This window comes from Chiloscyllium plagiosum, chromosome 11 (genome assembly GCF_004010195.1).
Source record: "Chiloscyllium plagiosum isolate BGI_BamShark_2017 chromosome 11, ASM401019v2, whole genome shotgun sequence".
NCBI lineage: Eukaryota > Metazoa > Chordata > Chondrichthyes > Orectolobiformes > Hemiscylliidae > Chiloscyllium > Chiloscyllium plagiosum.
The window spans coordinates 30440439-30466095 of NC_057720.1; the positions used below are offsets into that span (position 1 = coordinate 30440439).

Here is a 25657-nt window from a genome sequence, read left to right on the forward strand (position 1 = left end):
CAGCCTCTGTGTGGTGCACACTGCTTTCTTAAGCACACAGGGTCTTCAGTGCTCACTTACAGGCTGTCAGCCTTTGTGGCTTGCATTGCTTTTTAGCATACAATGAGAGGTATCAGCTTGTGACCATGGGGAGCACTGACTAATCAGTTTAAAAGTTGGACTGAGGTTGCACATGCTGCCATATGGCACAGTGTGATGTCAACATCAAATCTGCTGTTTGTTCCAGTAAGTCTGCATGACAAACGCACTTCAAGCATACTTCAATGAAATGGTCATGTGTGAAAGTCAAAGAGGAACACTCCTTAGTGGAGTTGAGGGGTCTGTAGTTAGTCAGGGAGTGCCATCGCAGTTAGTCAAGGGGCTCATCACATGCAGGGAATTGGCCACAGTTAGTTAGGCATTTCATCCTACATTTGATTTGATTTGATTTATTATTGTCACATGTACCTAAGTGCAGTGAAAAGTTATGTTTTGTGCACAGTACATGCAGATCAAAACATACAAAGATCATTCAGTGATTGAACAGAGTGAGGAATACAAAGTTGCGACTGCAAAGAAGGTGTATAAAAAGCAAGATCGACATTATATTTGAAACTTGAGAGTTCAATTCAAAAGTGTAATAACAGCGGGAAGAAACTGTTCTTGAACTCATTGATATATGTGTTTAAGCTTTTGTATCTTCTGCCTAATCAGAAAGGTTGGAAAAGATTATAGCTGGGGTGGGAGGGGTCTTTAATGATATTGGCTGCCCTTCCAAGGCTTTGGGAAGTGTAAATGGAGTCAATGGATAGAAGCTTGGTCTGGGTTGTGTTCACAACTCTCTGTAGTTTCTTGCCATTCAGGGGAGAGCAATTGCCATACCAAGCCGTGATGCATCGTTGTGCAGGCATTGTTGTGCCTTCTTGATTGTTGTATCAACATGGGTGGTCCAGGACAGATTGTTGGTGATCATCATTCCTCAGAATTTGACACTCTCGACCATCTCCACCTCAGCTCCATTGATGTAGATAGGGGCATGCCCTCCTCCTTGCTTCCTGAAGTTGATGATCAGCTCCTTCATTTTGCTGACTTTGCGGGAGAGATTGTTATCTTTACACCACATTACCAAGACTTGTAGATGGAGTTCAGACAAAATTTGACCATACAGTCATGAGTGTACAGGGTGTACAGTCAGGGGATGAGTACACAGGGCGCCGGTGTGGAGGATTGTCATAGAGAAAGTACTGTTGTGGTCTGTGGGTCAGAAAGTCGAGGATGCTGCAAAGGGTGCAGCAGAGACCTAGATCTCAGAGAGTCCAAAGATCCATGTCCTTGGAGGTCAGGGATAAGACAAAAGTCAACCCTGCAGGTCAAATGCAAGCAGCCCAGTGATTACAGGAAGATTAATTAGTGAGCAGTTACAGTTACCCTGCCATGTTAGTTATGGAGGGTGGGCCATAGTCAGTTCTGAGGTTTAACGTAGAAACATGAAACAGGGACAGGAGTAGGCCATTCAGTTTAATATTAGGCAAGAGCTTACTCAAGTCTCAGGATGTATTTCATGGTGCTGAGTTGCTGAGGGCTTGGTGACAATAATAACAGACGATTGTAAGGTGAGACATCATTGTGAGAGTGAGGGAACTGGGACTTCTGGGGGACACGAGGGAAAGCTCACAGTTACAGAAACTCTGGCCTCTAAATGAGGAGAATATAGCACCAACAACAGCACAGAAATTTCTAAAGTGGTTGGCTCTTTGGGTAAATTGGGAATATTAATATTATGTAAAGGGCTCCAAATGGAAACAGGAATATGAAACATGATATGGAATGGAATGTGAGGGTTAGCGAGATAGAGAGAAATTTGTTAATCACAGACGGTCTCTGCAACCCACACACTGAAATGAAGTTGGTACCTGGCACATCGCTACCTTCTCCCAGCCCCATCCCCTCTCCCCCATTTATCTCTCCACCCTGGAGGCTCCCTGCCTCCATTCCTGATGAAGGGCTTTTGCCCGAAACGTCGATTTTCCTAGCTCCTTGGATGCTGCCTGACCTGCTGTGCTTTTCCAGTACCACTCTAGTCTAAACATCAGATTGAAAGTCAACTGCTGAATTACTAGACCAAACGGCTGTCACTACATGCAAAGTAGGTCATTTTTCTTTCGGGGATTGAATAAAGCTTTTGGAACTAAGGCCCTCCTATGGGCAATTGCAGTGTTAATGCTTATATTTATTCAGTAATGCTACCCATCTGTCTTTAATTCACAGTGCATCAGCAGGTGATTCATTGTCCAAGAACACAAATTTTAAAATTATGGCCTCAGCTAACATGACCACTACAATATGTACACTAATTGCCTCCTTGTCATGTCAACTAAGCAACCCTAATGAGAATGAGATACTTAAAAGCAGAGCCTGAAGTTCTCATTTCGCACCACATTTCAAAAGAAGTACTGGAAGACAATACTTTACAGCTGCCATAGTCACGCACTGAACTGTAAGTATGCAAGATTATGGGTTGTGATGTGGAAGAGAGACTTTTTGTGGGTTAGAACTGATATGGTGGCTTACTGGAAGAGTTTTGTTCCCAATATAACACGAAAACTTTGTGTAATGTACATTTCGGTAAGGTCACATAATTGGACGTCTTCTTAAGAAGATGTGTCAATGACAAACTCTGGAAGCCTCTATCTTCATTGTGGGAGGGCATAACATGAGATTCATGGATATGAGGGTTCATAAGATCCTTTAATAAAACTGTGTTATCTTTCTAATAATCCCCATAGGTTATCAGCTCAAGGGTCTCAAGTGAAGAATGCCATCGTTTGAGTTGTTGTGGCCAACATAGCAGGAGTCAGCCATGACAACATTATCAGGAAGTTCTGCAAGAACAGAAACCAGCAGCAGCTACCCCACAGCCTCCAGAGGGACAAGCAGCAGGTGAAGAGCCTTCAAGGAAGTGGAGATATATAATAAGAGCCAAATTTCTAGGCCTCACTGTTAGTGCAGCCACTGATTAAGGAAGTTCCACTCTAGCATCTTTGAACAGTTTGAACCTGCTGAAGCAGGTCTTGTGCTCTGAAGGATTGAGCGGCATTCTGACCATGATAGCTTTCAAAGTCACAGCTGCCCTAAGCCTTTATGCCAGTGGTTCATTTAGGGGAGCAACTGAGAATCTGTGTGACATCTCCCCAATCTCAACCCACAACAGAATCTGGGATGTCACCTAATGCTGTTATCTCTAGATTGCACTAATTTATATCTTCCCCCATGACAAGGTCAGTCAAGCAGTCTGTGCAGTGAGATTGTCCAACATCACTGGCTTCCCTCAGCCACAGAGCACTATTGACTGTATAAAAGTTACTTTGAGAGTGCCATATCACCAATCTTTGTCAACAGAAAAGTCTGGCACTCCGTCAGTCTTCAAATTATACATTATCATTGATGCCAGATTCTGGAGATCTTGAGATCTACCATGACTCTATACTAGAGAACTCATATGTTCCCACCTCCTTCCAAAGTCCTCAGGTCATACAGGGATGGTCGTTAGGAGACAAGAGGTATCCCTTCCAAATATGATATTTTTACAGTATCCTTTGACTGATGAGAAGATGAAGATGCAATGCTATTCACACTTTCACCAGCACTGTAATGGAACAGATTAAAGTCCTCGTGAAGATGAGGATTTCATGTTTGCAGTGCTGCAGCAGAATCTTCCAGTGAAGGCCAGAAAAGATGTCCTGCATTATTCTTACAAGCTGTGCCATCATGCTTAGCGCAAAAAAAGTCTCCAATGGCCACTGTGAACATTCAATGAAGCATTTTAAAGAAACAATTCCAGGTATGTCCACAAGATTTGTAATAAATTGCCCTTTTCATAATCCTTACAAATGGGATCCAATAACTATCCTGGACTCATGGTATCCAAGATCCCACCTAGCATACCTGATGTGCCATATCTACCCCAGTCTACTCTAAACGCTCCATCACTTACCTGATTTGATTTGATTTATTGTAGTAACATATACCTAAGCACAGTGAAAAGCTTTGTTTAGTGAGCAGTATCATAGCAAACAAGGGCATACAGATCATAGGCTGCTTAGACAGAGCACCTGACTCCCCCTTCTTATCATCACACTACAATCTACCCCCTTGTCACCCTAACTACCAGGCATCCTATACAACTGGCACCGTATATAAATGGGATCATACTTCTATTCACCTACTACTCTACATACTTGTCACAGTATACAACTGGCACCCTTTAAAGCTGGCACCTTACTTCCTACTCACCTGGCATATGAACCTACCTAGCACCCAGTCTACCTGGCACCCTACCCTCAAACCTACCCTATGTACTTACCCTTTCAAAAGGAGCTGTCAAAGTGGTTGCCTGTGATGCTGGACATTTAAATTACAGTATATGGCAACTACTCCTTTGAAAGTTGGGTCTTGGTTTGATGTCCCCTGTTAACCTACACCACAAGGGTCCTGTCATTTAAATTATATTTCTGAATGATCCTTAATCAGAATCTCCTGCCTCTCTCTCTTAAGGTAGGGAAAAAGGACCAGAGTAGAAACCTGACTGTGATTGCAACTTCTCAGAACATCCAGAGATCCATAAATTGTAAAAGACTCAGTACTTCTTAATCTTTGACACAATTTCTATAACATCAGAGCTCCAGCTTCAGATTGAGCCTGGAGATGGAATGAGAATGCAAGTCCGGGAGAGCGAAGCAGCAATTGGGACATGGAGAAACTACAATTCAAAGGTTGGGAATAAGAAAAGGCCAGATCTTGGAGTGTCTAGACATAGGTAGAGGCCACAGTTTGGAGAGTTTGAGGAGGAGAAAGTTTCTGCAGCAGCCAGGATGTTCATGAAACTAGAGGCTTGTGAAGCAGGATTGCAAGCAACAAATGATATTGTTCTTTAATATTTTAAAATTTATCTAGTAGCAATTTAGCAATGAAAACTATTTCAACTTAGAAGGTATAATGTTTTAATATTTGTGTTTTCTTCGGATAAGGAAAGCCCTTCGAAACCTAACTATAGTTTTTAAATCCTTGAGAAATTAATGTTGTGATTAAAATTATTTCAACTAATGTCGCAGTTTTCAGAACTTTATATGAATGCTTCTACGAATTCTCCCATACTTGGACATTTTGATGCATGAAAGTTGCTTTCCAAATACTTTATGTTCATGGACATATTTAATAGATTAATCTAAAGAGTGTTGGGAGCTTTTAACTAAATCTGAGTTAATAATAATTCTCAATGCCTCACCCCACATGGGAGCAGTTTAATAGACCAAGATTTAAAAATATTCTGCAATTTAAGGTTTTACTGAATTTCAAAGCTAAAATATAATTAAGAGTCAATGATTGAGAAATTGGTTAGTGCCAGTCTGTCAATATGAACTGACCACAGGAAATTATCCCTGCATTGGAACAGATGGATCTGAGTCAGATCTGATTTTGAGTCTCTGGCCTGTGAACATAAGGTCAGCAAGCTGTAAATGACCTCTACATTCATGAAGTGTTTCAAAAGGCTGGTCAAGGTCCATATCAACTCTAGTCTCCCAGCCTGCCCTCAATATCCCTTGCAATTTGCCTACCAACATGACAGGTCCACAGTGGATGCCATTTCCCTAGCCCTGCACTCTTCCCTAGAACATCTGGATAACAAGGACACATACATTAGACTCCTACTCATCGACTACAGCTCCACCTTCAATACCATAATCCCCTCCAGACTGATCTCAAAACTTGAGACCTAGATTTCGGCTCCATCCTCTGCAATTGGATCCTCAGCTCTCTGAACCACAGACCGCAATCAGTAAAGATAGTCAACTGCACCTCCTCCACCACAACACTCAATGCTGGAGCCACCTTCTCCCCCTAAAGATGCATTCTCAGCACCCTACCATACTCCCTGCAAACCCATGCCTGTGTAGCCAAATTCCGAGAAAGCGTCATCTACAAGTTTGCAGATGACACCAGCATAGTAGGATGATTATCTAACAATGATGAATCAGAATACAGAAAGGAGGTAGAGGGTTTGGTGTCATGGTGTAATGATATCAACCTCTCTTTCAATGTTGGCAAAACAAAAGAACTGATCATTGACTTCAGAAAGAAAGGAGGAGAACATGCCCCCATTTACTTCAACGGAGCGGGGAGTTGAGAGGGTTGAAAGCATCAAGTTCCTAGGAATGACTATAACTGACAACCTGTCCTGGATTTCCCACATAGATGCAACAGTCAAGAAGGCACAACAATGCCTCTTTAATCTCAGGTGGCTTAGGAAATACAGCATGTCTTTTACGGCCCTCATGAATTTTTATAGATGCACTATCAACTGCATACTATCCGGATACATAACAGCCTGGTACAGCAACTGCTCTGCACAGGTCAATGAGAAACTACACAAGATTGTGTGCACAGCCCAGACCATCAGCCAACCTTCCATCCATGCACTCCAGTTACACTTCTCGTTGCTGCGGAAAGGCTGCCAACATCACTAAAAAACCCTGCCACCCCCGGTAATGCTCTTCTACAACCTCTTCCAGCAGGCAGAAGATATAGAAGCTTGAACACACACACCAGCAGTTTCAAGAACAGTTTATTAGTCTGATGAATGGACTCTCTAACTTAAAACTATGTTGATCTTCTTAATGTTGATCTTGCTTCACGTACCTCCTGTATAGTGTAACCAGTATGCCTCACTCTGTCTAAGCTCCCTATAATGTATATGTCCTTGCTTACTATGATCTGCCTGTACTTGCAGATAAAACTTTTCACTGTACTTAGGTACACGTGACTACAATAAATCAAATCAAATCAGGTGCCTGCCACTTGAGAAAACAACAGCTCAAAATCAATGAAGATTAAATATGTTGTCAGTAATATCCTTCAGGAACAGTATGGGGTGTCTGAGAAAAGAGAGGAAATAACTGGGTGGGAGAGGATAACTCGAGGAATTATGGGGCATGTAAGAAAGGTACTTCAATTAATGTTGATGATGTAAATTTTCACGTAGATTGGACAAATTAAATTAGCAGCAGTAGCTCTGAGAATGAGTTCGATTGGATGAGATTCCCTACTGCATGGAAACAGGCCACTTGGCCCAACAAGTCCACACCAACCTTCCAAAGAGTAATCCACCCAGATCCATTTCCCTCTGACTAATGTACCTAACACTATGGGCAATTTAGCATGGCCAATTCACCTGATCTGCACATCTTTGGACTGTGGGAGGAAATCCATACAAACATGGGGTGAATGTGCAAACTCCACAGAGACAGTCACCCAAGGCTGAGAATTGAACCCAGGCCCCTGGTGCTGTGAGGTAGCAGTGCTAACCACTGAGCCACCGTGATCCAGCATTTGAGCCGAGCTTCACACTCTTGCTCCACATTCAAGTATGTGTTCTGTAGAAGCATCCAGGAAGTGGATTCGGATGTGCCATGAGGGCTGTTTGAGGCTGGAACATATTGAATGCAAATATCTGTGGACATGTGGTGCAGGTGGCTGGTGCTCACAGTGTGCGCCCTGAGATGTTGGCGCTACTCGGGCAAGTAGCAAGCTGAATTCATGAGGCACCCACTTTGATTTCCATATTAACATTTCTTGACATGCAGCTGGTTTGGCTTCTCTGGTAAGTTACGAAGCTGAATATTAATGTAAATAACCGATCCATTAGCAAATCATTTAATGAGAAATAATCTCCCTTAATTGATAACTGGCTACTTCCTTGTGATAAACTCAACGTGCTTCTTGTCAAAAGCATTAAAAATATCATAAGATGCTCCCAATGTCAAGATAGCCCTCAGTTGGCTTCTCATCCAATTCTGCCACAAATCACACCATAGCCCACACTCAGATTCCTATAAGAGTCTATCCATTGTGTGCAATGCATTCACAGAGACCTATGGAAGTAATGAATTACAAAGGCATGAGAACAATAGTGCATATAGTTTTTAAGGAGAAAGTGAGGTCTGCAGATGCTGGAGGTCAGAGTCGAAAAGTGTGACGTTGGAAAAACACAGCAGGTCAAGCAGTATCACAGGAGCAGGAGAATTGATGTTTCAGGCATAAGCCCTTCATCAGGAATGTCATCATTCCTGATGAAGGGCTTATGCCCCAAACATTGATTCTCCTGCACCTCAGATGCTGCCTGACCTACTGTGCTTTTCCAGTACTACACTTTTCGACCACGTAGTTGGTAACTTGAGTAACTAAAAATGTACATGATAATGCATGTCTTTTGTATATCAAAAGAGGGATGTTTGGATTGAAATGCAATCGTACAAATGCCTCTCCTAGTATGCTACGGTCAAAAGATCTTTACATTAAGGCACACACTACAGGCAGACATCTCAAACTTCAATTTAGTAAAGTCCTCCAGTTAAACGCACATCTATGCTGTAAAATAGCTATCCCACGTAGCAGCATTTCAGTTACATGCTTCTGTTTCTGTGTTTGCCAAAATGACAGATGGTGCCACGCCATCCATCATAGATATGTTTGACAGAGGTAAAACAACATGGCACCACTGAATTTTCTAATGTCTTTAAAATGTTTAACCAACCAATTTGTTACCAGGAGAACCAAAATTGCCTAGAACTTTATGCATTCATTTCATTTTAAATCTGCCATCCAGATATATTTAAATTAAATTATATAGTTTTACAGTGTATCTCCAAATAAAAGATTTTCAACATTTTCATGAAGGCTGTACATCACTACATGAAGCTGAACACCAGTTTCTGTAGTTTAATTTTTGCATTTAATCTGCAAGAAAATTTTCAATTACAGTTTCAATTGCAGCAACGCTGGAGTGTTTTGTTTTCACCGATTGGCTTGTTTACATTTTCATCATAGTCCCTTTATTGCAGCTGTTGGGACTTCCTGTGACCCAATAATATCTAGTAATGTTGAAAGATATCCTTAACTACATAACCTGCTCATCTGAGAGGAAATAAAAGTCGCTTTTAGAAGTTTGAGTGAGAGACTGTGAATCAGTTTTGTAAATTATTATGGTTGCATTTATCTGTTAGTGTATTGATAAACACTGAGTAATCCAGCTTGTTCAGTTATCACCGTATACCAGTCAAGCTGAGGCGACTGTCAGGTACAGACTTAAGCTGAATGCTAGATCAGAACAGGTTAGAGCTGTTCTTGGGACATACATAGGAGCTCTCCACTTGCTGCTGTCACCACTTGAACTGTGGAAACAGTACAAGACAATTGCGTCCTCCTGGAACCCACTAGTTTTCAATAGTTGGTGAGTAGTTCCTTTAAACTAAGTCAAAAAAGGAGTCCTCTAGTATTTAATTAGCAAATTTATATTTTATAACCTTATGCCCCAGAATGGGACATGGATAAGTAAGTGAATGGGATAAGTAAGTGACTGGTTGAGGACACAGTGCTTGTTCAACTGTCTTTCCAGGGAAAATGTCTGATGTCAAGAATGTACTGGGAATGGAGCAGTAATGTGCCAGTGGTGGGGGAGGGGGTGCATATTGTACGACTTCTACAGTCTCACATCAATCCACTGTGAAGCAGCATAGCACCGCATGATGTGCTTTCTAATGTTATGTCAACTGAACTGTTATGGCTAAGGATAAATAAGTGGAGGGGCTTGATTGATAAGTGTTTTGAGCACACGTAAAAAGGGCCATCAGTTTGATACTTAGGAGACAGAGTACGTAATGCTGTATTCTGTGAATAACTGGCCATCAAAGAAGGGATTTGTGTCCAGATTATTCATAGCCGTCATCTTTTAAATCCTTGGGAAGGGACTGACAAGTAGAAAGAAATCAACAAATAAATGGACACGGATTTAGAATTAGAGACTATAAAAACAGAGGTATTTCAAAATCTGACAAACTGAACATACTAATTCAATGATACAATTTATTTTATTTTTAAGTGAACAGAATAAAACACAGACCCCCAAAAGAGAAAATGCTGGAAAATTTCAGCAGGTCTGGCAGCATCTGTAAGGAGAGAAAAGAGCTGATGTTTCGAGTCTAACTGACCCTTTGTCAAAGCTTTTTTTGACTAAAAAAAGCTTTGACAAAGGGTCAGTTAGACTCGAAACGTCAGCTCTATTCTCTCCTTACAGATGCTGCCAGACCTGCTGAAATTTTCCAGCATTTTCTCCTTTGGTTTCAGATTCCAGCATCCGCAGTAATTTGCTTTTATCCAGAATAACACACAGAATTGAAAATAAAAGACGCATAGGATTGCCTTTCCCAGGATAGCGCAGAGGCTCAGTGGTTAGCACTGCTGCCCTCACAGCACCAGGGACCTGGGTTCGATTCCTGTCTTGGGTGACTGTCTGTGTGGAGTTTGCACATTGTCCCCATGTCTGTGTAGGTTTCCTCTGGGTGCACTGTTTTCCTCCCACTATCCAACGATGTGCAGGCCAGGTAAATTGGCCAAGCTAAATTGCCCATAGTAATAGGTGCATTAATCAGGCGTAAATATAGGCTAGGGGAATGGGTCTGGGTGGGTTACTCTTCGGAGGGTTGGTATGGACTTGTTGGGCCAAAGGGCCTGTTTCCATACTGTAGGGAATCCAATCTGGAATAGGATTGGATGTGTAAATTGCATATGATTCAAATAAAATGTGGCTTTCTGCTACAAGCGTCAATATCAAAATTATGAGCAGAGAATAAAAGCAGGCTGAATTTTGCCCAAGCCTCAAATTACTATGATATAGCTGGACACCTTATGAAAATGAGACACTTTTTGAGACGGAGGGAAGAAAAAGTGAAGGAAAGAAAGCAAGGTGGACTGCTTTCTCATAGCCTAGCAGTTGGATCAAAACAACATTACTTGTCATCTGAAAACAGGTACACAGTTTGTCCTTTCAACCATTTAATAGATGGAGGCTATAAGATATAAAATAAATAAGATATAATCCTTCACAGAAGAGCTGGGCTAGTTCTTGCCTGGACAAGAAATTACATTATATAGATAGTAAAAGTGGTAATAATGAATGAACACATTGTCCATATGATTTTCTGGACTGGTTTTGATTGCTTGCAGAAATCAGAGAGGAATTTTCCAGTTTTTTTTCTCTCCTCGGGATGGGGTTAGTTGTAAGAAGACAATAATAATATGGTATCCTATGTGTGGCAAACTTGATGGGAAACTTGTCTTTTAAAGCCCATCAATTTAATGTAGTCAGAAACCGAAAAGAGGAATATATTGTGACAAAGGAAATGTCAAAATGTGAAACACCAGATACCTATCAGGCAGGGAGGTAGTTGTCGAGAGAGGGAGCCATGGTTTACTAAAGAAGTTGAAGCTCATGTCAAGAGAAAGAAAAAGGCTTTTGTGAGGATGAATCTAGCAGTCTCAGTTAGGGGGATTGAGAGTTATAAGTTAGCCAGAAACAATCTAAAGAGAGGGCTAAGAAGAGCCAGGAGGGGACATGAGAAGTTGTTGGCGGATAGGATCAAAGAAAACCCTCAGGCCTTCTACAGGAATATCACGAATAAAAGAATGACTAGAGTAAGATTAGGGTCAAGATTAGAGTGGTGCTGGAAAAGCACAGTAGGTCAGGCAGCATCTGAGGAGCAGGAAAATCAATGTTTCGGGCAAAAGCCCTTCGTCAAGAAGGTGGCTGGGAGCCTTGGGGTGAAGAGATAAATGGGAGGGAGGTGGGGGTGGGGAGAAGGTAGCTGAGAGTGCAATAAGTGGATGGAAGTGGGGGTAAAAGTGATAGTCCAGAGAGGAGGGTGGAGCAGATAAGTGGGAAGGAAGATGGGGGAATGGTCTTTGCGGAAAGCGGATAGGGGTGGGGACGTATCCAACCTTCCAGTTCAGCACCGTCCTCATGACCTGTCCCACCTATCAATCATCCTTCCCATCTATCCGCTCCACCATCATCTCCAACCTTTACCCCCACCTCCATCAACCTATTGCACTCTCAGCTACCTTCTCCCCAGCACCACCCCCCTCCCATTTATCTCTCCACCCCTGAGGCTCCCAGCCTCATTCCTGATGGAGGGCTTTTGCCCAAAATGTCGATTTTCCTGCTCCTCGGATGCTGCCTGACCTGCTGTGCTTTTCCAGCGCCACTATAATCTTGACCCTAATATCCTGCATCTGCAGTAACCACTTTTGCCTAGAGTAAGATTAGGGCCAATCAGAGACACTAGTGGAAAGTTGTGTGTGGAATCTGAGGACACAGGGGAAGCACTTAATGAATACTTTTTGTCAGTATTCACATTGGAAAAGGGCAATGTTAGTGAAAATACAGAGGTACAGGCTACAAGATTAGATGGGATTGAGGTGGACAAAGAGGAGGTTTTAGCAAATTTGGAAGATCTGAAAATAGATAAGAACCCTGGGCTAGATGAGATTTATCCTTGGATTCTCTGGGAAGCCAGAGAGGAGGTTGCAGAGCCTTTGGCTTCGATCTTTATGTTATCATTGTCAACAGTAGTAGTGCCAGAAGACTGGAGGATAGGAAATGTTATTCACTTGTTTAAGAAGGGGAGTTGGGACAACCCTGGTAATTATAGGCCAGTGAGCCTCACTTCAGTTGTGGTAAGGTCATAGAGTCATAGAGTCATAGAGATGTACAGCATGGCAACAGACCCTTTGGTCCAACTCATCCATGCTGACCAGATATCCCAACCCAATAGGATTAATGAAGATCTGGAAAGGAATAATTTGATTAGGGATAGTCAACATGATTTTGTGAATGGTATGTTGTGCCTCACTAATCTTACTGAGTTCTTTGAGAAGGTGACAAAACAGATGGATGAAGGTAAAACAGTTGTTGTAGTGTATATGGACTTCAGTAAGGCGTTTGATAATGTTCCACATAGTAGGCTATTGCACAAAATACGGAGTTTCGGGATTGAAGGTGATTTAGCGGTTTAGATCAGAAATTGGCTAACTGAAAGAAGACAGAGGGTGGTAGTTGATGGGAAATGTTCATCCTGGAGCTCAGTTACCAGTGGTGTGCTGCAAGGATCTTTTTGGGGCCACTGCTGTTTGTCATTTTTATAAATGATCTGGAGTTGGCCATAGAAGAATGGATTAGTAAATTTGCGGATGGCACTAAGATAGGCAGAGTTGTGGATAGTACTGAAGGATATTGTGGATAACAGAGCTGGGCTGAGAAGTGGCAAATGGAGTTTAATGTGGAAAAGTGTGAGGTAGTTCACTTCGGAAGAAGTAACAGGAATGCAGAGTACTGGGCTAATGGTAAAATTCTTGGCAGTGTAGATGAACAGAGAAATCTTGGTGTCCAGGCGCATAAATCCCTGAAAGTTGCCACCCAGGTTGATAGGGTTGTTAAGAAAGCATATAGTGTTGGCATTTATTCGTAGGAGGATTGAGTTTCAGAGCCACGAGGTCATGCTTCAGCTGTACAAGACACTGGTAAGGCTGCACTTGGAGTATTGATGCAGTTCTGGTCACCGCATTATAGGAAGGATGTGGAAGCATTGGAAAGGGGTCAGAGGAGATTTATTAGAATGTTGTTTGGTATGGAAGGAAGGTCTCATGAGGAAAGGCTGGGGGAACTGAGGCTGTTTTCGTTGGAGAGAAGCAGGTTGAGAGGTGACTTAATTGAGACGTATAAGATAATCAGAAGGTTAGATAGGGTAGACACTGAGAGCCTTTTTCCTCGGATGGTGAAGACTAACACAAGGGGGCATATTTTTAAATTGAAGGGTGATAGATTTTGGACAGATATCAGGGGTAGTTCTTTGCTCAGAGAATAGTAGGGGCATGGAACGGCCTGCCTGCAACAGTAGTAGACTCGCCGATATTAAGGGCATTTAAATGGGCATTGGGCATACATGTGGATAATAATGGAATGGTGTAGGTTAGATGGGCATCAGATTAATTACACAGGCTGGTGCAACATTGAGGGCCGAAGGGCCTGTATTGCGTTGTAACATTCTATGTTCTATGTTCTAAGTTCTATGTTTGATGTTTCAATTTGTGTTGCTGATGGAATTTCCAAAGCTGCATGGTCTACCTAAATTAAGTCATCATGTCTTTGTGAAAAAAAGAATATACAGTACTTAATGTTGTCATTATTCATTTCCTTTCATTGTAAGTTGAAGCATAAGGTGATCTTTAAAGATAATGGAGTTGTTTTTCACAAGTGCTAATTACCATCTGCTGATCTATGTATCAGTCAAATCTCTCGTAACCTGCTCAGCTTTTAGTGCATTCATATGATGCCTGGTAATCTTGTAAAAGAATAGATAGCAGATTTATGATATTGAGATATCTATCTCATCGCTAGAATGTCAATTTGTACCAAATTAATATTATCACCATTTTGAATTGGCTCTGTGGTCATAAGAAATTATTGACCTTAACAAAGGTTTGACAAGCTCATTTCCTGTACAGTATCAATCATTGCATTGTCAAGTCAATATCATAACAAAAATAGCACCCAAAATTAATTTCCGCAAATGGTAAAGATAATACCTCTCAACTGAATTTAAGACCTAGCACAGAAATAATAGTTTTGAAATATTTGGTTACAGAACTGGCTCAAAGGTAGAAGACAGAGGGTAGTGTTGGGTGGTTGTTTTTCAGACTGGAGGCCTGTGACCAGTGGAGTGCCACAAGGATCGGTGCTGGGTCCACTACTTTTCATCATTTATATAATGATTTGGATGTGAGCATAAGAGGTATAGTTAGTACGTTTGCTGATAATACCAAAATTTGATGTGTAGTGGACAGCGAAGAAAATTACCTCAGATTGTAACGGGATCTTGATCAGATGGGCCAATGGGCTGAAGAGTGACAGATGGAGTTTAATTTATATAAATGTGAGGTGCTGCATTTTGGGAAAGCAAATCTTAACAGGACTTATACACTTAATGGTAAGGTCCTAGGGAGTGTTGCTGAACAAAGAGACCTTGGACTGCAGGTTCATAGCTCCTTGAAAATGGAGTCGCAGGTAGATAGGATAGTGAAGAAGGCATTTGATATGATTTCCTTTATTAGTCAGGGTATTGAATACAGGAGTTGGGAGATCATATTGCAGCTGTACAGGACATTGGTTAGGCCACTGTTGGAAAATTGCGTGCAATTCTGGTCTCCTTCCTATCGGAAAGATGTTGTGAAACCTGAAAAGGTTCAGAAAAGATTTACAAGGATGTTGCCAGGGTTGGAGGATTTGAGCCAAAGGGAGAGGCTGAACAGGCTGGGGCTGTTTACCCTGGAGCGTCAGAGTCTGAGGGGTGTCCTTATAGAGGTTTATAAAATAGGGACATGGATAGGGTAAATAGACAAAGTCTTTTCCCTCAGGTGGGGGAGTCCAGAACTGGAGGGCATAGGTTTAGGGTGAGAGGGGAAAGATATAAAAGAGACCTAAGAGGCAAATGTTTCACGCAGAGGGTGGTACGTGTATGGAATGAGCTGCCAGAGGAAGTGGTGGAGGCTAGTACAATTGCAATATTTAAAAGATATCTGGATGGGTATATGAATAGGAAGGGTTTGGAGTGATATGGCTGGGTGCTGGCAGGTGGGACTAGATTGGGTTGGGATATCTGGTTGGCATGGACGGGTTGGACTGAAGGATCTGTTTACGTGCTGTACATTTCTATGACTCTATGACTCTATTGATTTAAAAATCACTTTTCATAAAATCATGGGATGAGAGGAGAAGTTACATCTAGAATATGGCATTGTTGAAGTGGCAGCAACTAGTATGTTCTATGTAGGAGAAGTATTAATTATGATAGGAGACCATTTGGCAAATACATACAATAATATTTATTTGAGGTACATCTGCCTACTGCTGAAAATTTCTATTTAGTGAAATGCTTTAAATCAGGGTTGTAGCACATTAACATTATAGTTAGGTCTTGTCCATCTTTAATATAATTCATTAGGTAGATTATCTCATAAATCCTGAAAAAAATTCAAAGTTTAAATTGGAAACTTCAAATATAGCATTCCATGTATTATTAAGGTGTATGGGATCACATATTTAGCAAGATTAATTTAATGTTGTATTCCATGGTGCTCTTTTGAGTTAATGAACACATAAAATTATTCTAACGTGTGCCTTTGAATTAATGAACACATAAAATTAATCTAACTGTTATGATTGTTAAAAGCTTTAAGAGTAATAGAATAGTTTTTGATGCCCTCTGTAACCATATTCTCATTGTTATCCTGAAGACAGTGAAATATTCCTGAAATATTCTTGAATGAAATGAAGAAATGCATTCACTGGTTCACTTGCTAATGGGGATAGAGTTTGATGCTGCTACAAATCTCAAGCTGATTGTATTTTAATGACGTCTGCAAGTTTTTATTTCCCCTTTTCTTTCCCTGGAAATTATTCACACCTAAAACACTGTGATTAAGAGCATTTGCTTTGAACCTGCTTTAATCTTTTTCCTCACTTCTTTTTATAACCATCCATTGAAATGTGCAGTTTAGGGCAACTGGGCACCAAATGTTTCCTCCCTTCTTCCTTACCTGTAAAGAAATAGTTGATCTCCCACCAGAGCTTCTGACAGCACACAACGATTTATTAAAGAATATCACAAAAAGGACATTGTTGTTTAAGACTTGTATCCTGTAAATCCATAACATATTACCGAGTACACCTCTGAAACTCAAACTTGCTAACTTACTTGAAGAGCACATTTTGTTTTGTGTTGCAATGTTTCCCAGTAAATGTATCATGAGTTGGGAGATGCTTATTCCAAATTTATTTCCTTATCATGGATTTTCTTCCAGATACTTTGACCAAAACTGTTCACCTGAAAGAATCAAGGGCAAAAGTTAGATTGTCTGTAACACCAGCTTTCATGTTCAATTTCCTTTTAGTGTTGTATAATACACAAAAGGAAACCGTCGCATATTTAACATAACAATATGAGCACATATTTATATCAATAACAAGCCAGCACCATATACCTTGATGACTTTGGGTGAGGCCAAGGAATTTTCTTCAACTGTTTTCTTGCTTTTGTGGGGATATTGTATTGAAAACATTCACTTAATGTTTCTTCCAACTTTATTTTCCTTCATTTTTCTTTCAATTTACTTCATCCAATTCCAATTATGTTCTTAGACCTTTCTTTCCTTTTTACAAATGTACTTTCACTTTTGTGTATTATTTTACCACAAAGTTCCCCATTGTTCATGATTTAATTTACCATTTTATAGGACGCCCTAATACTTTGTGTGACAAGCAAAGGCAGCTGAGTAGAGGGTAAATGGGGGCCAGTTTGTTAACACATGCTACCATCCAAGTCACATTTCAGCCACCACTCTGACCTGAACCCTACTCCCATCGCCCCATTGACACTCCAAGATTCATTTGGTGAACTTTTCTTCATTGAATGTGTGTTGATGATGAACATGGCAAGATCCTCTACAAACTTGTTAATGGAGGAGAGGTATTGGAGGAGGATTGTATGATCAACCGTGAAAATCTTGAGAAATTAGCAGCCCCCCTTTCCAGATGCCTGGCTGTTACTGGGGAAAGCTCTTGGGCTCAAAAATATTCAATGAAGAGGGTGGAAAGAATTAAGGGTAGTCATGCAGACCAGGAAAAATCTGCCAGTAAGGCCCTCGCAGAAAGAAAACCTAATAAAACTGGTGAATGAGACACACTGGTCGAACTCATCTAGTGTACTTATAAAATTTAGTTAAACCTAGAAAATTGGAACCAAGTATGCTATTCCGCTGTTGCACTATATAATATAATCATGGCTGATCATCCAACTCAGTACCCTGTTTCTCCATTCACCTATGAACTCTTTAGCCTTAAGAACTATATCTACTTTCCTCTTGAAACCATTCAATGTTTTGGCCTCAACTGCTTTCTGTGGCAGAGAATTCCACAGTTTCTAGATAAAGAGATTTCTCCTCAGCTCAATCCTAAATGTCCTACTTCATATCCTTAAACCGTTTTTCCTGGTCCTGGACTCCCTGATCACTGGGAACATCCTTCCTGTTGATGGGCCATTGTAGGCACGATTGGCCTCCTTCTGTGAATTCAAATTCCATCATCTGCTATGGTGAAATTTGCACTAATGCAGCAGTACTTCGGTCTGGGGTTCTAGATGACTAGTGCAATGACATTACCACTTTTCTACCATCTCCCCTGCATAATTCAAAATGGGGACCAGTTCAATCAGCAAGTTCATGTCTAAGTATAATTGGCTTTTTGCTCTGGTCTGTTACACCTCTCATTGCAGCAATAACAACACCACGTGATGAATGTGAGAAGAATTGGTCATGGATTGAAAGCAATGTGCATGTCTGGCCTCATTTGTTTTGCACAGTGGGACGCAATGCAGTCTAGTGCTTGGATTAGAGCAGCTTGGACATTCATGAAGGATATCTAGACATTATCGCATAAGTTTATTTTTCTTCCTTATAAATCTGCTCTGGATATTCACTGTCCTTGTCATAAAGGAAGAAACTCCTTCAAGTGTGGCTGAAGCTCCACCAATGGTAGACTTGTGCCTTCACATACAAGCTTGACTGGGCAACCTTTGGGAGACATGAGAAAGTTGTGCCACTCGCATGTAATCCCTGCGGGCATCAGGTGGACTTGGGTAATTGGCTCAATAATTAACCAAAATTGATGTCCATCTGTAAGCAGTTGATATCCCCCTTGTGTCCCTTCCTAAATCTGGTTTAATTACAGAAGGTTTTGATGCACTGTCTAGTGGCTGACATCCAACCTCTCATGAGATTAAATAGGCTTGGGTGTCTTGATTCCTGCTGAAAATGGTTTATCAGCTGAGAGTCACTATTGTAAGGTGAGAAATGGAGCTGCAATTGTTTTACACAGCACCCTTTCACTAATAATGATGTGGTAATGATTAAGGAATAAATATTGGTCAGTGCACTTGGTGTAACTCCCTGCACTTCTTTGAGATACCATCTTGACTATAGAGTCATAGAGACATAGAGAGGTACAGCACAGAAACAAACCCTTCGGTCCAACTTGTCCATGCCGACCAGATAGTCTAATCTAATCTAGTCCCATTTGCCAACACTTGGCCCATAACACTCTAAACCCTTCTTATTCATATACCCATCTAGATGCCTTTTAAATGTTGTAATTGTACCAGCCTCCTCCACTTCCTCTGGCAACTCATTCCATACACACACACCACCCGCTGCGCGAAAAAGTTGCCCCTTAGGTCCCTTTTAAATTTTTCTCCCTCTCATCCTCAACCTATATCATCTAGTTTGGATTCCCCTATCCAGGGAAAAGACTTTGTCTATTTACCCTATCCATGCCCCTCATGATTTTATAAATCTATATAAAGTCACCCCCCAGCCTCCGATGCTCCAGGGAAAAAAGCCCCAGCCTATTCAGCCTCTACCTATAAACCCTCCAATCCTGGCAACATCCTTGTAAATCTTTTCTGAACCCTTTCAAGTTTCACACTATCCTTCCAATAGGAGGAATTGCACACAATATTCCAAAAGTGGCCTAACCAAGGTCCTGTACAGCCGCAACATGATCTCCCAGCTCCTGTACTCAATGCTCTGACCAATAAAGGAAAGCGTACTAAGCGCTTTCTTCACTATCCTATCTACCTGCGACTCTACTTTCAAGAAGCTATGAACTTGCACTCCAAGGTCTCTCTGTTTCGCAACATTCCCCAGGACCTTACCATTAAGTGTATTTGGTTAAGAGTTTAAATGAGATTTTGAATGGACTTGCGTAATTTCTATATTTTTTATGCTTTAAAGTCATTATTAATAATTTCATAGAATGGAATATAATCAAGTAGTCATAATCTCATCAAGTCTGGATTTATCACTGATTAATCTCTCTCCCTTTGAAGCAAAGGCAAAGTCCTCCGGCCATGAATTCTTTGACAGACTGATCAAGAATCTTCAAGGATACTAATGCACTACCTGCTGGACCTCTGCATCAACTTGACTTTGAGCTTTGTTAGTATCATCAATGGCATACACCCACATGCGCAATAGAGTCACAATTGGAGGAGCAATGCTTCTTATGTCTGGTGCCATTTGTTTTGCATGGTGGAGTGATGAGCAACCAGACCCCACTCAAAGCCCAGAACCTTCATCCAATGAAGACGTGGTGGCAGCTATCCAGCAAACGTCCTTGAACCCATTACTAAGATCAATCAGTGTTTTGTTCTGCTTGATTGGAGGATTCATGCTTTCTTTTGGCCTCCTTTGGTCTGCAAAGGTGAATAGGCAAATGTCCAGGGGTTACAGACATTGGAATAGAACAACTGTATATTTTAACACCACGGAGTGGAGAGCAAAATATAGACAAAGGTAGGACAAACAACAGATTTACCCAGTTCTGGAAATAATTCCATTAGGAGCATTGGTAAGAGCATGTGAAACAGTTTTCCTCCCTGTGGTTGCCCATAACCAATTATACTTTTATTTTCCCTTTGGTATGTTTCCACAGTGTAATTGTTCAAGTTCTTAAAATGACAGGTAATTAAGAAAATGAAAGACAGATTTGGTTTAATTTCAAGGAGAGCGTGAGAACTGTTCCAAAAGGTTAAATAAAAGTTTAAAAATACCAGTGCGATTTTCTATGAGCAGCCCATGGTACTGATGGACAAGAGAAATTATTAAATGCTCACCTTTTGAATTGAATTGAATTGAATTTATTGTCACATGTACCGAGGCACAGTTAAAAGCTTTGTCTTGCGAGCAAAACAGACAGGTCACAGAGTAAAGTAGCATAGATAAGTAATAATAGGTAAACAGCAGCAAAACCAAAAACACAGGTACAGGAGAATGTTAAGAGTTTGTGAGTTCATTCAGTATTCTAACAATAGCAGGGTAGAAACTGTTACAAAACCACTGGTGCATGTGTTCAGGCTTCTGTACCTTCTCCCCGATGGTAGAGGTTGTAGAAAAAACATTGCCAGGGTGAGATGGATCTTTGAGAATGCTGGCGGCCTTTCCTTGACAGCGGTCCTGGTAGATGGATTGGATAGATGGGAGGTTGGCCTTTGTGATTGTCCGGGCCGAGTTCACCACTCTCTGTAACCGTTTCCAATCTTGACCGACAATAGTGATGTCATCAGCGAACTTGTAAATGGCATTCGTCTGGTATTTGGCGACGCAGTCATGGGTATACGGTGAGTACAGTAGGGGGCTGAGTATGCACTCCTGGGTGGCTCCAGTGTCGAGTGTTAGTGAGGATGAATTATTGCGACCAACCTTCATTGATTGTAGCCTGTGGGCCAGGAAACTGAAGATCCAGTTGCACAGAATGGGGCTTAGTCCAAGATCCCTAAGTTTAGTAATCAGTCTTGAGGGGATAATAGTGTTGAAGGCTGAACTGTAGTCAATGAGTAGGATTCTTACGTAGCTGTTCTTGGTGTCAAGATGTTCTAGGGAGGAGTGAAGGGCAAGTGATATGGCATCTGACGTGGATCTGTTGGTTCAATTATAGTGGTTCAAGAGTAGGGAGGATGGAGTTCATTAATGCCATGACCAGCATTTCAAAACCTTCTCAATTTGGACAACAATTTTCAGCAAGATCGGGGGACATCTTCATCTTACAGTGACCATTGCCAGTCTGCTTTGATCATGAAAATGGCATTCGCTAGATTTTCAAAGACTAGCACAGATTTTAACCCGAAACATTTTAAACAGTTTCACATGGACATTACAAAATTTTAATGTAGTCAAATCTGTATCAAAAATAGTAATTTGAAATTTAATTTTTAAAGTAGAGTCTGTAAACCACTAACTGCAAAGCTGTATAAATCCTCAGAAATCATATACTCACACACAGTTGCTGTTCATACATACAAACTCTCAAATTGAGCACAACATATCTGCATAATAATCATACTGTCTGCACCAATACATTAACAGACTATTCACACCAACATATCCACACAGATTCACACCCACACTCAGAAAGAGGGGAATAAAGGAAGGGGAAGAAAGTTGTTAGCCCCTTTAGCATGTTGTACCATTCATTGATGATCATGGCTGATCTATGACCTCTTCATTATTGCTTAAGTTAAAAATCGCAAAACACCAGGTTATAGTCCAACAAGTTTAGTTGGAAGCACTAGTTTTTGGAGCGCCGCTCCTTCATCAGGTGGTTGATGAAGGATCAGCGCTCCAAAAGCTAGTGTGCTTCAAAATAAACCTGTTGGACTATAACCTGGTGTTGTGTGCTTTTTGACTTTGTACACCCCAGTCCAACACCGGCTCCTCCTTGTCTTCATTATTGATATACATGGTAATATTAATAGACACAGTAACAGAATAGGAGAAAGTGAGGACTGCAGATGCTGGAGATCAGAGTGGAAAATGTGTTGCTGGAAAAGCGCAGCAGGTCAGGCAGCATCCAAGGAGCTGAGGAAGGAGATTTGACTGCGGTAGCGAGTCTGTTTGAGAACGTGGCTGAAGAGCTTCTGGGCAGAGGAGATGACCTGGGTTGTGCAGTGAGAGAGGGACTCACTGAAATCCTTGTAGAGGGAGGAAGAGAGCTTCTTCAAGGAAGGCATCCTTGTAAGAGGATTCGCAGTAGGTTAAAATCTTCTAGGAGAAAGTGAGGAATGTAGATGCTGGAGATCAGAGCTGGAAATGTGTTGCTGGAAAAGCGCAGCAGGTCATTGATTCCTGAAGAAGGGCGCATACCCGAAACATCGATTCTCCTGCTCCTTGGATGCTGCCTGACCTGCTGCGCTTTTCCAGCAACACATTTTCAACAGTAACAGAATATGCCAATGTTACAAATCACACAACACCAGGTTAAAGTCCAACAGGTTTATTTGGAAGCACTACCTTTCAGAGCACCACTCCATCAGGTGGTTGTGGAGTGCACAATTGTAAGACAGAATTTACAGCAAAAGTTCAGTAACTGAAATTATACATTGAAAAATATCTGGATTGTTTGTTAAGTCTCTCATCTGTTAGAATGAGCATGATAGTTTCACTTCTTTCATATGTAAGTCACAAAATTTCTTTTTAAAAAGAAGTTACATTCTCAGACTAACTGTAACAATTGGTGTCAGCACAGATAAAAGGTTGAGATGTTGAAAGTGTTAGCCCCTGTTTTCCCTGTCTGTGCCATAATGTTTAGACTAATTCTAATCTAAAAAGGTGAGGGGCAGCAAAGTGGCTCAGTCATTAGCATTGCTGCCTCACAGCGCCAGAGACCCGGTTCAATTCCACCCTCAGGCAACTGTCTGTGTGGAGTTTTCACGTTCTTCCAGTGTCTGCGTGGGTTTCTTCCAGGTGCTCTGGTTTCCTCCCACAATCCAAAGATGTGCAGGTCAGGTGAATTGGCCATGCTAAATTGCCCATAGTGTTAGGTGCATTAGTCAGGGGTGAATGTAAGAGAATGGATTGCTCTTCGGAGGGTCGGTGTGGACTTGTTGGGAATCTGTAGGGAATCTAATCTGTTTCCACACTGTAGGGAATCTAATCTAATCTAATCTAATCAATGTGAAAAGAAGTAAGCTGAATCATTTACAGATTTATCAATTTAATATGAATTTGCTTTAAAGTATTTCAGGTGAAATCTCAACTGTTATCTTTAACAACTATTGTTTTTATCTTTTCTAGCAGTCCTGATAACTTTCAAGTTCCTTCATATAATGAGGCTCTGAACTGCAGACCAGTGGTGATGGTGCCATCTAGCAATCTGCTGATTCCACTACCTCCCAGAGATCCAGATCTTCCACCATCATGTGAAATGCTAACGGATGTTGGCAGAGTTCGGCTTACACCCTGCAGGCGTAGTCTGTCTGACAGTGCACTGTCACAGAGAGTGCCAACTCAGATTTTGCATCAGGAAGAGCTTGGGTCAGGGTCTCTAACATCTGCAACCTACACCACCCCTCCACCCAGCTACGAGAATCTCCGCATGCAGATTTGACAATGAATGCCTGGAACTGAGGACAAAGCATTCAGGGCTCAATGTTTCAAGAGTTGGGAAATCTTGATGAACCTTTAAAACTGGCAGGTGGAATCCAGGTGCAGAATTCCCATCATTTCTGACAAATCCAACTTTTGCACATAAAGGGAAGAGGGAGGGGACATGAATCACATGCTGAATTCAGCAGGATTGTTTGAAATTTGTGTCGTGTTCAAACATTTTGAGTGTTCTCAGGACCTTAACCTGCCTGGTAGGAGTTACAAATTGTTGGAGCATGCGTAAATGCGGATATGGCCTCTTTAAATAGAATGATGTGAAGTTGTTTTTTTTGAGATAATATGCTCTTTAGACTTAAGTAAAAGGTTGCAGCTGCTGGTTAGAATTTAAGAATAAAACCCTCTGCTGGATAGTTTTGAACCACTTGAGGATATTTAAAAACTTTGTATATAGTGAATGACAACTTTCTCACTCTCAAGTTTGTACAAGTGATAAGCTTATTAGATATGCTAGAGGTTTATGCATTTTGTCATACCTACATAGCTCCTGACATCTGCCCATAATGGATACTTGGTGAGTGATACAGAGTTGGTATGATGTCAGAAGAGGGACATGACTTAACATGCAGGCTATGAGGAGCCACAGGGAGGATGGGGTCAAGGGCATGTGGGGGGGGTGGGAGCTAGGGGACCTAATGGCTTGTAAAATAACTGGCACAAAATGCCAGAGAATCAAGATGCACCTTCCATCCTTGGCACTTGCCTGTCCCTGTGCCTGTCTATCATCTGCTTCTGAGGCCCACAGCCCAACTCTATATCTCTCTCCTGCTTCCACAGAATGAAAATTGTATGTATTAGGGCACTTTTTCCTGAGGCAAGTCGAGCAAGTCAAGACATTTTACAACTCTTGTTCCACATCTTGGTGGTGAAAAAGTGGTTGCCAGTTACGATACAGCCTCAATTTCAAGGTTTTGACTGGGTACACTGTTTTACTTTGAAATTAATTCAGTAATAATGATTTTTTAAAATTCACTACTCATAAATCTAGTTTCTGATCATATTTACTATTTTTGATTTAACAGTAGATGGCTGAAATATTATTTTAGATTATTATTCACCAGAATGGAGCCCCCTTGAGCTAATGTGACTTCTAATGCAGAGAACAACATGTTGTTTGGGGAATGGTTAATGTTGCATGTTGATAGAATACAAATATTTAAATTCAAATTTCAAGGAGTGATGAAGCATCTTTTCTTCAGAAAACTGGTTCCTTTTTGCTACCCTGTTACAATGGTAAGTTTTGAAGGAAAAGGGTTGGGGACATGAGAGAATCTATTATTTTGGTTCATCTCAAACAACGATAACATTGAGAGTGTGACACCATAGTGCACAAGAAAGCTTCAGACTGAGAAAAAGAACAGTCAATATATCCAAGCTTATCCAGCTGATACATTAACCATCTCATGTTGCCCAATACTTCCCAGACGGCAATAGATTAATATTCTAGTGGTATTTTCACTAGAATATTAATCCAGAGATCCAAATGAAATCTGGCACCTGGGTTTCAATCCCACCATGTTAGATAGTGGAGTTTGAAGTCAATAAATTTCTGAAATTAAGAGTGTCATGTTGATGTTTTTTTATTTAGTCATTCACAGAACAAGGATGTTGCTGGCTGGACCAACACTTATTTTCCATGCCTAATTGCCCAGAGGATAATTAAGAGTCCAACACATTGCTGGAGGTCTGGAGTCACATGTAGGCCAGACAAGTTAAAGTTGGCAGTTTCCTTTCCTAA

At 41.2% G+C, this 25657-nt stretch overlaps 1 protein-coding gene across 1 annotated transcript; it reads left to right on the forward strand.

Moving 5' to 3' along the window:
- Positions 1 to 9000: 9000 nt before the first annotated feature.
- Positions 9001 to 24498, forward strand: LOC122554761 (transmembrane protein 61-like). Its single transcript, XM_043700137.1, has 3 exons — positions 9001 to 9265; positions 19809 to 20274; positions 23551 to 24498. The coding sequence occupies exons 2-3, from the start codon at positions 19931 to 19933 to the stop codon at positions 23861 to 23863; spliced, it is 657 nt and encodes a 218-aa protein (XP_043556072.1). The 5' UTR covers positions 9001 to 9265; positions 19809 to 19930; the 3' UTR covers positions 23864 to 24498.
- The last annotated feature ends 1159 nt before the right edge of the window (positions 24499 to 25657 follow it).

Excerpts from the sequence above, each read along its gene's own strand:
- LOC122554761 (XM_043700137.1), top strand. The coding sequence starts at position 19,931 with ATGGCATACACCCACATGCGCAATAGAGTCACAATTGGAGGAGCAATG. Across the intron at positions 20,275-23,550 it reads AGAGCAAAATATAGACAAAG|CAGTCCTGATAACTTTCAAG; the intron begins GTAGGACAAACA and ends TATCTTTTCTAG.